The 12,500-nt window shown below is 47.9% G+C and overlaps 1 protein-coding gene across 1 annotated transcript in view; it reads right to left on the reverse strand.

The window, feature by feature from the left end:
* Nucleotides 1-12,500, reverse strand: part of ror2 (receptor tyrosine kinase-like orphan receptor 2) — an 82,789-nt gene that overhangs the window by 5,679 nt on the left and 64,610 nt on the right. The window contains exons 4-5 of the mRNA XM_031577323.2: nucleotides 12,001-12,031; nucleotides 591-712 (exon numbers count right to left, since the gene is read on the reverse strand). Coding sequence (XP_031433183.1) covers nucleotides 591-712; nucleotides 12,001-12,031 — 153 coding nt within the window. The remainder of the gene's footprint in view (nucleotides 1-590; nucleotides 713-12,000; nucleotides 12,032-12,500) is intronic.

Below are 12,500 nucleotides of genomic sequence, written 5' to 3' on the forward strand. Positions count from 1 at the left end.
AGAAGGAGCTTGTAAATGCCACAGGACTCAGTCTGATGAGAGCGTGCTGACAGCAGGTCACGGGAAGGCAGTCTGATAAAAACATCAGCCAGCCACCAGCTTGGATTGCAACTGTCACTCCCATCACATATGGGCTTACGTAAGAGCGCACATGCAAACCACATGAAGGGAAACGGGACACAAAATGGCCGCCCTTCCCCCATCAGAGATAACCTTTTACATGGTTTGGAAAACTTTTAAAAAGAGGGGCCAACCTTCGCAGTGGAACAAAAAGGAAATATGACTACCGGTAACTCTAACCCTAGATCTATCTCTGACCATACCTTAACGATCATTTTCTAACCCTAAACCCCCCCCCCCCCCCCCAACTAATATTAACTGAAGAACAACATTATGGATGACATGTAAAAACAATGAATGGGTTTAGAAATAGCAGCGTAACCTAATGTAAAAACAGTCATACATGTCAGACAGGAGACGACTGAGACGCTGTTCACAGGGTCACGCGGCATCAATAATCAATAATCAATAATCAATATGAGTGTCTAATGACCATGTGGTTCACCGGGCATGGCAGGTCTGTGACTCACCGGTGATGCGGTTCTCACTCTCGCCCTGCATCTGAAGGGACTCCACGTAGATGCTGCGGTTGCCAATGAAGCGGGCACAGGCAATGCCACGGTACGGCTGGCAGAAGCCCTTCTCGTGGCTCCTGGTAAAACACGAATAAGGCCATGATGATTACTTTTTGTGCGTCAAGAAAAAGAAAACCAGGTGATTCCTTTTGCAAGCACACAGTGCACTGATGAAGTGCGGCTGCTAATAGTTCCGAAAAATGATGAGCAGTGATTCAGCCCAAAAGAGATTAGCAATATGTGCAAGGCATGCAAGGAAAAACAGTGGTGTGTGTGTGTGTGTGTGTGTGAGTGAGAGAGAAAGAAAGAGAGAGGGGGTGTGAGAATGTTTAAAAGAACGTCTTACATCCTCAGACAGGAGGAAATAAGGCATTCCTCCAATCATAGTTGTTTCCTCAAAAGACTTCAGCATTTGGGTTTTATCTCATCTGTCCATCTCACCCCCCAACCCCCCGCCCCGCTTCCCACCCCCCCTCCTGCAGGCCCCACCATTTCCCTCCCTGAACCTTAGATTACAACCCAAAGCAGTCCTCATCCACACTGGACCCAAGCAGTCCTCATCCACACTGGACCCAAAGCAGTCCTCATCCACACTGGACCCAAAGCAGTCCTCATCCACACTGGACCCAAAGCAAAGTCAGAGCTGTCAGGACGTTGCCACGTTCCACTAAGAGACAACACCCAGATCAACTCCCAGATCAACACCCAGATCAACTCCCAGATCAACTCCCAGCTCAACTCCCAGATCAACTCCCAGCTCAACACACAGCTCAACTCCCAGCTCAACTCCCAGCTCAACACACAGCTCAAGTCCCAGATCAACTCAACACCCAGCTCAACTCCCAGCTCAACTCAACACCCAGCTCAACTCCCAGCTCAACTCAACTCCCAGCTCAACTCCCAGCTCAACTCAACACCCAGCTCAACACCCAGCTCAACTCCCAGCTCAACTCAACTCCCAGATCAACTCCCAGCTCAACTCCCAGATCAACTCCCAGCTCAACTCCCAGCTCAACTCCCAGCTCAACACCCAGCTCAACTCCCAGCTCAACTCAACTCCCAGATCAACTCCCAGCTCAACTCCCAGATCAACTCCCAGCTCAACTCAACTCCCAGCTCAACTCCCAGCTCAACTCCCAGCTCAACACCCAGCTCAACACCCAGCTCAACTCAACACCCAGCTCAACACCCAGCTCAACAAACAGCTCATCTCAACACCCAGCTCAACACCCAGATCAACTCCCAGATCAACACCCAGATCAACTCCCAGATCAACTCCCAGCTCAACTCAACACCAGCTCAACACCAGCTCAACTCAACTCCCAGCTCAACACCCAGCTCAACTCAACACACAGCTCAACACTAGCTCAACTCAACACCAGCTCAACACCAGCTCAACTCAACACCCAGCTCAACACCCAGCTCAACACCCAGCTCGCAAAGCGAAAAAAGCGCCCGGCTCAAAGCAGCTGGCTACTCAGTGGCATCCCAGACACGGTCGCGGTAACGTAAACCTGCTGGGGTAAAGATGGGCCGCATTCCCAGATGCCTGATGGGAAAACACAAGCGTCTCTGCCCGTAAGCGGGCACCTCCCCCAGGAGCCTCCATCGCCGCGCGCTGGCACAGGGGTGGCACAGGGGTGGCATTTTAATTAGACAGCTCAGAAAAGGGAGAGTGCCGCCGCTGCCGCCGTGCCCCTGACAATGCCGCCGCTGCCGCCGTGCCCCTGACAATGCCGCCGCTGCCGTGCCCCTGACAATGCCGCCGCTGCCGCCGTGCCCCTGACAATGCCGCCGCTGCCGCCGTGCCCCTGACAATGCCGCCGCTGCCGCCGTGCCCCTGACAATGCCGCCGCTGCCGTGCCCCTGACAATGCCGCCGCTGCCGCCGTGCCCCTGACAATGCCGCCGCTGCCGCCGTGCCCCTGACAATGCCGCCGCTGCCGCCGTGCCCCTGACAATGCCGCCGCTGCCGCCGTGCCCCTGACAATGCCGCCGCTGCTGCCGTGCCCCTGACAATGCCGCCGCTGCCGCCGTGCCCCTGACAATGCCGCCGACGTGACACAGTGGTGAAAACATACACACGCACAGGCATATATATAGATACACACACACACATATAGATGAATACCACACACATTCCAAGTGCTGACAAGTCCCACACAAAAAGGACAACAGACACCCACACTAGTATAATTAACACACGCTCCAACTAAGGACAAAGGTCATCCGGAGGTCAGTCGAGGACTGCAGAGGTTCCAAGAAGGACAACACTGAAAACACAACACAAGCCCCAGACAAGATCGAATAGCAACCATAGAGGCACAGTGGCACATAGATCCATCAAGACCAGAAAGACACCCGACAACAGAGTTTTGGATGTTTCTACTGGTGTAAATCCAGTTACTGCGTAAGAGGCCTATTAAAGGTGCAGTGCGTAAGAATTGCAGTGAGGCGGCAGATTGCAACCAACCAAATACTTGTCCCTTTCCAACCGAATACTTGCAGCTACGGTGGCCATCAGGTCCAATAAAAACACCACAGGCCCACTGCAGTGGTACATGGCGCAGGTGCAAGGGAAAGTTGAGGTAAAAATACAGTGGGAAACAGTTTGTTTTCCTTATAAATAATACAAAATGTGTATAATGTAGTAGTTGTTGTTGAGTTTTGAGGGAAAGGATGTGCTTAAGACAAAACACCAGGCACAGTGAGTATAAGGCCTGCACTGGATTTGGTTATGGGGTAAAACTATATAGTGACTCTGTAAAATACAGCAAGATAGTTATCTATAGGTTTATTCAGAATACGTCTGTACGTTGCCCCATATGACTGCGGAATCCATGAAAAAGATTTTGCAGTCAGTGGTGGCCTTCGGATTCAGCAGGAGACTTTTCCTTTCCCCGGTCTGCCCTCCATGAGAGGCCGACATGAGCAGGACTATAATTTACATCCGCACACACAACCCCAGCCCTTCACAAGAACCAGGGCTCAACACTCCCGGCCACTGTCCTGGCCCTGCCCCAGATGACCGCCAGGCAGGCCACAGGCCCTTGGGAGACAGGCCTCCGTGACATCCAGGGAGAGAGAAGGAAGAAAGACGAGGAAGACGAGGAAGAGAGACCACACGGATTCAACGCCATGTCTCAAAACGACCTTCACATGCTTCCCACACTAAGTCTACACATCAGACATTCTGATTTCAGAATTCTGATCTCAGAAATTCATTCCATTTAGAGACTCATTCTGTGAAAACTTTGGGAGAGTGTATTACGCTTCATGGGTGTTTTAGTTTGTTATTGTATTTTTATGACCATTTCGTAATTGCAAATGAATAAGAAATATTTCAAAGCTGGAAGCAGGGACTGAAAGCAAGCAGACAAAATGGTGGACCGATGAGGTCAGTGTGGACTGAGGTTTGCGGGCTGGAATCTCCTGAGGAGGAGAAATAGTTTCTGTACCTTCGGAAAGCTGTGTGCGTGCTCCCCTCTAAGACGGCCCTGTTGCACTCACCAAACCACAGTCACATACCAAGTGAGGACATCCGGAAAAGGCAGAGGAGGAAATTGTGTGCGCTAGATCGCTATCTGCACTGATAGCAACACACTTGGGACGAAAAGGCAAATTTTGACAAATGGGCAGGACACAGTGTGACAGGATTGTTTAGCATATTGAGGAGGTTGTCCTTGGACCATTTGTGCCCATATTGAACCTTACAGTGTAACTATAGGGGGGTTCATGGTATGATGGTTTCTTTTTCTCAGTCATATAGAAAACCAGAGCTAATATATTGCAGACTTGCTCCAAGGTCTCTGCCTGAACTGTATGCATGTGTTTGTGGGTAGACACGTGCTCTGTTCATAAAGGCATGGGCTGTTTTGTCTCAACATCCTGCCTGCTTTATGTTCAAGATGAACATCTCAAAGTCAAAAGTATTAAAAAAAGGTGAAATGTATACTTCTCTAACTTCCTAAACTTGACAGAGAGAAGCAGCGACTGACCTTCCCCTTGACTTGAAACAGTGGGGTTCCCCTTGACTTAAAACAGTGGGGTTCCACACATCAAACAAGACATGCTCTCCAGTTTTCTCTAGAGGTGTCAGGAAATGAAAGTGTCGAATCGAGCCGAGATTAGGTGTGGACAGTGAGAGAGATGGCAATAACTGAGAACACTTTTTGACTTGGTAGATGGGGGTGGGATAGTGTGTGTGTGTGTGTGTGTGTGTGTGTGTGTTTCTATGTGTGTATGTGTGTGTTGTGTGTCTACGTGCGTGTGTGTGTGTGGGCATGTGTGCGTGTGTGTGTGTGTCTATGTTTGTGTGTCTGTGTGTGTGTGTGTGTGTGTGACCGTGTGTGTGTGTGTGACTGTGACTGTGTGTGTGCGTGTGTCTTTGTGTGGTGTGTGTGTTTGTGTGTGTGTGTGTGTGTGGAGGGGGGAGGTGGTGTGTGGCTCCCCTTTGTTGTTCTGTGTGCATGTTGAACAACCTGATCAGAACCATTCTGGGCACTTAAACCTCTGGCTGGGCCTAAACTCTGTTCAGCTGTGTGTGTGTGTGTGTGTGTGTGTGTGTGTGTGTGTGTGTGTGTGTGTGTGTGTAAAACCTCTGGCTCGGCCTAAACTCTGTTCAGCTGTGGCGTGGGCCGCAGGCTGTGCTCCAAATCAGACACAGCACAACTTCCACTGCTTAACTCGTAAGTCATTTTTTTTTTGGGGGGGGGTAGTTCTTTTGAGTCTTTAAAAAAAAAAAAAAAAAAAAACCTCCACAAGGGTCCACATTTGCACTGCATGTTCGAAAATATTATGATAACTCCGCCGTTCCCTTTTCGATTCCAATTCCCCGCACCGCGACTCCTGTGAATGGATACAGTGTGGAGAATTGTAGCATAACTGCTCTGGAGAGGAATTTTTCACTATTCATTTCTCATTCTCCTCAAGTCTCGGCGTGGCTCGCTGCCAGCTGAACTGTCAATGCCCAAAGCCTCCAGTCCTTCCAGCTTCACGATCACATATGGTTACAATTTCACTGCAGTTTTGAATTGACTGCAGGGATTTTTTTTTTGCTTCCCAGATCACATTTGAAGACTTTAGGGTTTGAACAAGAATTAGATTTATTTTCTACTTCCTTTTGGCTCCAGAAAACCAAAAAGGCTTAAATGTATATAACGCACAAAAATACAATTTAATAAAGGGAAAGCTTAAAGTGGTGGTATATGCCATTCCTCCAAAACGTTCCCTCTCTTGTAGTCCTGGTTCTGGGACAGTGTGTAAAGGTCTACACACAGTGACAACATGAATTAGTCAGAGAGGGACCACAATTTGAACAATTACAGTTTCACTCTCATTAGAAGCTTGGAGCATGCTCTAAGAATAATATCCATGCAATATCTTCTCACTGCAATTATTCTATATTTATTCCCTCACTTTAAACACCATTAAGTGTGAATGTAAAGCGATTAGCGATTCGTTTACTGCTTGGTAACAATTTATGTTTTGTCTTCTTATTTACAATGAAATCCTTAAAGAGCGACCCCAAAATGAAGCAGGCTTTAGGCAGATCTCTCCGGCAAAAACTGTCAGCGTACACTGTCTCTGTCTCTGTCTGTCTCTCTCTCTCTCTCTCCCTAACTGTCTGTCTGTCTCTCTCTCTCGCTCTCTCTCTCTGTCTCTGTCTGTCTCTCTCTCTCTGTCTGTCTGTTTCTGTCTCTCTCTCTCTCTCTTTCTGTCTTCCTGTCTCTCTCTCTCTCTCTCTCTCTCTGTCTCTGTCTGTCTCTCTCTCTCTGTCTGTCTGTTTCTGTCTCTCTCTCTCTGTCTTCCTGTCTCTCTCTCTCTATCTCTCTCTCTCTCTCTGTCTGTCTCTCTCTCTCGCTCTCTCTCTCTATCTCTCTCTCTGTCTGTCTCTCTCTCTCGCTCTCTCTCTCTGTCTCTGTCTCTCTCGCTCTCTCTCTCTATCTCTCTCGCTCTCTCTCTCTGTCTCTGTCTGTCTGTCTGTCTCTCTCTCTCTGTCTCTGTCTGTCTCTCTCTCTCTCTCTCTGTCTGTCTGTTTCTGTCTCTCTCTCTCTCTTTCTGTCTTCCTGTCTCTCTCTCTCTCTCTCTGTCTCTGTCTGTCTGTCTGTTTTCTCCCTGTCTCTCTCTGTCTCTCAGCTATGCCTTCATGTGGCTCTGACATCTCAAATACTTTCTAAGCTTATGATGCTACGCTGTCTTCCCTTGCTTAAACCACTGATTATCCTTCCCATTGCATAGTGTATGCAGTCTGCGGCCTATATTTTTGTAATGGAGGTCTGGCATTGGGTTGCTTCAAAGCTCAAAGACACTATGCGGTTTCGGAGCTGCACAAAAGGAACAGATTCTTGTGACATCCAAGCAGCCTTTGTTCTGTTGGCTGTTTTCATGAATGTAATCACGGCCTCGGCTAATTCTGCACATGAGTCAGAAATCAAACCTGGTTTTACATCATGTTTGTGTAATACAAGTTAGACACAGTCCATTTCGGACACCTCCTACTGCATGTAAGCATGTGTTTGCTTTACTTTAAAAAACAATAACAAAAAACTAAAAAAAAAACATTAGTTCAACCGTCACATCGAAGGTTTTGAACCTCTGAAGTTAGGAGCCAAATCATCTTTTTGAATTCTGACCAGCCAGCTGTACAGGCCCAATGCAAACTAACATTTCTACCCTAAAGACCTCCTGAACAAAGACTATTTGACATAGATCTGGCACAGGCTACCCAGAAGGGGCAGAAGAATTTAGAGATCTCAGCACAGATCGGACTGGCCAGTGAAACAGTGGGCTATTTGTGCGCCTCAGGATTCCTAGGAAGCTGGTTATGTCAAGAGGGAGAAGAAGCGAAGGGTGCTCTCTACCTGCGGAGTTCAAAAGCTCTTCTTTACAACAAGCAACCGAAGGGGGCTTTTTTTTTATTCAAACCATCCTCCTTCTTGACTTTTTTCATTATTCGAGTTATGAGAGGACATTTTGTTCCAGCGCAGATGTTTCACAGTAATAGAATTACTGATGAAGATGTCATTTTTTAGACAATATGTCGACATATTTTGCCTTCAGAAAAAAAAAACAGTCAGAGAGAGAAAGGGAGAGAGAGGGAGATGACAGAGAAAACATCTGTGCATTCAATCTTAGAAGGTCCCCATCGAAACAAACTGTCAGCCACGTAGTCAGACCTTGAAAGTCTCCAGATGGGTTTGTTCCGTTAAGGTTTGTTGTTGAGCAAACACAACGCAGATCACCGAGTCCTAAAGCTCTGCGTTGGTTATATGTGGAGCAAGCAAACACTGTTAGCGCATCTAAAAAAATATTCCAATAAGGCTTGATAATATCGAGTGTAACCTATACAGAGGATTTATGATACGTGCTTCAGCGTAGCCCCAAGCCAAACACGCTCACACCAAACGGGCCATCTATGCACACCCTGGACTGGGATTCGGTTTCAACCGCAAAAGTGTAAATAAGAATATTTCTGACAAGCTTTAGATTTTTGTGCCAAGGGTTTGGGAAGGGAGGAGGCCATATTGTAAAAGTTCCCAGCCTTTGAGAGCTCAGGTGAGATATTTCCTCCTCAGGTTTTTTTTCACGCTCCTCAGCAAAGGGAGAGTGAGTGGGAGAAGCCAGTTAAAGGCTGCACTAACAAGCTAGGCTAATTGCTGGGAAGCTCCATAAAGATCACAAGGCCTTGGCAAGGTAAGTAGAAAAGTTCACATTAAAAGAAAAAATGTAAAAAAAAAGTGTGTGTTTGAGGGGGGGGGGGGGGGGGGGCTGCTTCTCTGAAGGGATTATGAGCGAGAAAAAAAAAACACTTATAAAGGGCTTGCTCTTTTGAGGGAAATTAAAAGTGCTAGAAAAACAACATTGTGTGATGACAACATCATTCTATACATGAGGCCAGGCTGACAGATGAAATGACCCGGCTTGCCAAACGATGCACTTAAATCAGGAGGACGCAAGGGAGAGATTTGGCACACGGCACATATACTGAAGGAAGTCAGGGACGGTTGCTGGGCACCCACTCGGGCTGTAATTAACTGCTTGAAACTCCAGTTAAGAAGTGGAGCACAATTAAGATTAGGCTCTCAGCTTAATATATAACCTCAAGCAGGGGAGAGGTCTATGATTGAACGTCTGCTCCTCCTCGCTTGCAGTGGTGGGGAATTACCAGTTTGGTGTTTTCATGGGACGAGCCACTAGATGGCGATCATTCACTCATAACATAGCACTGGGATGCCACATGTTTAGATCAACGATGGCAACTTTAGGGGGTGGGGTGTTCAAGTGTCAACCAAGTAGACTCAGCAGCAGAAAGTCAACTGTGTGTAATCACTGTGAGAGTGTACACGCAGTCACACACACACACACACACACCAAACACAAAAGGACACTGACTCGGAGTAAAAGAACTGCAGGAGAGATACAGATAGACAGATAAAAGACAGAAAAAAGCCATTCAAACATACAAAAGCATTCCTCCAAGGAAGGAATTTATGGCAGCAGCCCTAATCCGTGAGTGTGACCTGGCCGTCTAAGGACTCTGGTTGCCTGGGGGCTGACGTCATGGAAACCCCACTATCAGAGGGCCGTCAGTCACAATCCCAGACGGTCCCTAAAAGCGCCCGACCTTGCCTCGCCTCTCAGGCGGAAGGGCTGACCCAGCCGAGGCCTCTGGCTGCACCACTGAGTGACCTCTCGCTGTCTGGGCCTTCTTCTGAGAAAGCACACACACACACACACACACACACATACACACACACACACAAATACATGCACACACACACACACACACACACACATACACTCAAATACATGCACACAACACACACACACACACACACACACACACACACACACACACACCACACCACACACAGACACACTCAAATACATGCACACAACACACACACACACACTCAAATACATGCACACCACACACACACACCACACACACGCACACACACACACACACACACACACACACACACACACACAACACAGACACCACTCAAATACATGCACACAAACACACACTCAAATACATGCACACCACACAAACACACACACACACTCAAATACATGCACACACAACACACACACACACACACACACACACACACACATACACATACACTCAAATACATGCACACACACACACACACACACACACACGCACACACACACACACCACACACACACATACACATACACTCAAATACATGCACACACACAAACACACACACACACACACACACACACACACACACACACACACATACACATCCACTCAAATACATGCACACACACACACACACACTTCACAGTGCGTCTCCCTACATCCTTTTCAAGCAGCTAACCCAGACTCAGAAGCATGTGCTTGTGAAGGGGAACACACACACACACACACACACACACACACACACACACACACACACACACAGTGCGTCTTAGACTCAGAAGCATGTGCTTGTGAAGGGAACATAAATCATGAAGCTTTTACTTCTGTTATTCCGTTACAAAATGTCTGCAAAAACCCCAAACGAGTCCAACGCTGCCTCCTTGGGCTCTCCTTCGAGTGAAACTGGAGACTTCCCTCCACGAACTGGAAACCGATTTGAAACGAGGCACAGAGATCGCGCCGGGCCTTTTCAAGCTTCGCCTGGGAGGCGCTGCTGAATCACTGTGGGTTTCATCATCCGCAAACCCCATAGCACTGCGCAGCGCAACGCAACGCCAGCACTTAGCACAAAACCCCATAGCACTGCGCTGCGCCACGCCAGCACTTAGCACAAAACCTCCAGATAATGATTTGTGTGTCCAAAGCCTATAAAAAGGCCCTTCACAAAAAGTCCCTCTCCCTCTCTCTCGCGCTCTCTCTCCCTCTCCCTCTCTCTCTCTCTGTCTCTCTCTCTCTCTCTCTCTCATAATATCAGTCTACTCCTTCTCTCCATCGCCATCCAAGCAGGCTGGGTCAGGGCAGTCTGAACGCTCCCGTCAGACATGGCAGTATTTATTTTGACTTGGGGGAAGGAACAATTACAGACCCCAGCCTCGCGCTGTCGTTCCCAAACTGAGGGTGACTGCCAGCTCTCCGGAGCCGCGTTGGGAAATTAGGCAAAAAGAAAAAAAAAATGGCCCCTGCCCCTGCCTGCGCCAGAATGGGCCTTTTGTTCCCAGGCAAATCAAAACAGCGTCGCTCGCGGAGCTACCGGCGCTGCACCCAGAGAGGTCCTTGTCCCCACGTAGGGCCCCAGTCTTTCCGTCCATCTTTTCCCTCCCTTCTCTCCCTGCTTGCCTCTACGCTTCCCCCTCTCTTCTCTCTCCATTATCTCCACATCGCTCTCTGTTAAGACTTCCCCCGGGGCCAAGAGCAACAAGTGTTCAGCAGTAGCAGAACGGCTGGGAGAGAAGGAGCGTCACATCAGCTTATTTCCTCCCAGACAGGAGGAGTCGAGGAGAAAGAGGGGATTTGGGGGTTTGGGGCGAGACGCTGCAACTCTGCATGTTAAACAGCCCAGGGACTATGGGGGACAAGCACCGAGGGAGCGGGAGCGGGAGCGGGAGAGGGAGTGAGACTATGGGGGACTAGCACCGAGGGAGAGAGACAAAGGCTACAAAGGAACCATATTAAAGATAGGAAGAGCCTTCAGTTTAGCACTTTGTGTTTTTCTGATATTTGGTTTCAAACGTTTCTCTTTTACTTCAATTACTTCGTTTTTGCTTTCATGTATTCCTGAAGCAGTTATAGGCCTCGTCATTTCTCAATTGGCTGTTGTGAATGTTGTGGCATTTGGATAAACAGGTTTATACTTCAGTACTATCTGTGCTGATTATGAGCTAAACACACACGTGGACTTTCACGAGAATTTAAGCCAGTTAAGTTGTTGCAGATGACGCACTGATAAACCAATAACGTCACCTACAGGAAAAGAACAGTGAATCAGCATTCCTTTAGTCTGTCTTCTCACTAAACAACCGAGCCCAGCTGTCTGGCTCCCCTGAAGAGAAATCCATTCAGCTTCATCATCACATAAAAGACACTCATTCTCCATGAGACTTCTCCATGAGACTTCTCCAGGAGACTGCCGGCGCTACAAAAGAGAGATGGAAGGGGAGACCGACACACCGACGGCACCCTTTGGGGTCATGTTCGGCTGAGAGAGGGCAATGGTAGGATGCAGTGTCATGATTTGATAAAGACCACGGGAGAATGATCGAGACAAAGGAAAAAAAGAAAGGGGAAAAACAAACATAGACCTGAGCAAATAAAAAAGAAAGAGAGGATGAAAGAAAGAAAGAAAGAAAGAGAGAAAGAGATGAGAATCAACAGTACCATGCAACAAAACATAAAAAAAAAAATGTCTTACGGGTCATCTGGGCTGTGTGTTGGAGATTGTCCTGTAAAAGACAAGAGAATAGGGAGACTGTGAGTATTTATTTTGCCAACCCCTAGATAGCTGCTATAAGGTCATATATCCTTTAGTAAAACATACACTTATCAACAGTAGGAATGCCCTTCACATTAACCTGTCATGACCTGTCTTCATATGACAACAACTTGATGACATCAGAATGTAAACACAATTTGATTCGCCTGTCCCTTTCATAAAACCTCCATGATGCCTCTTCTGGAGAGGCTGGCCAGCGCCATGTTTCTTTCCACAGCCTCAAAGCTCATCACCTTGCATATGCTTTTCGCATTAATCTCGCTGCGCTACAGATCGTTACATGATGCGCCCTTCATCTGAGACGAAATGACAAACTGCTCATGTCGAAAGGCCTCGACCCCGAGGTCCGCTGAGAGACTGAATATTATCTCCCCCTCAGTGGGCTGAGCTGGGCTCCACGGCAAACTTAACCTTCCACC

Source organism: Clupea harengus, chromosome 12 (genome assembly GCF_900700415.2).
Source record: "Clupea harengus chromosome 12, Ch_v2.0.2, whole genome shotgun sequence".
NCBI classification, from domain to species: domain Eukaryota; kingdom Metazoa; phylum Chordata; class Actinopteri; order Clupeiformes; family Clupeidae; genus Clupea; species Clupea harengus.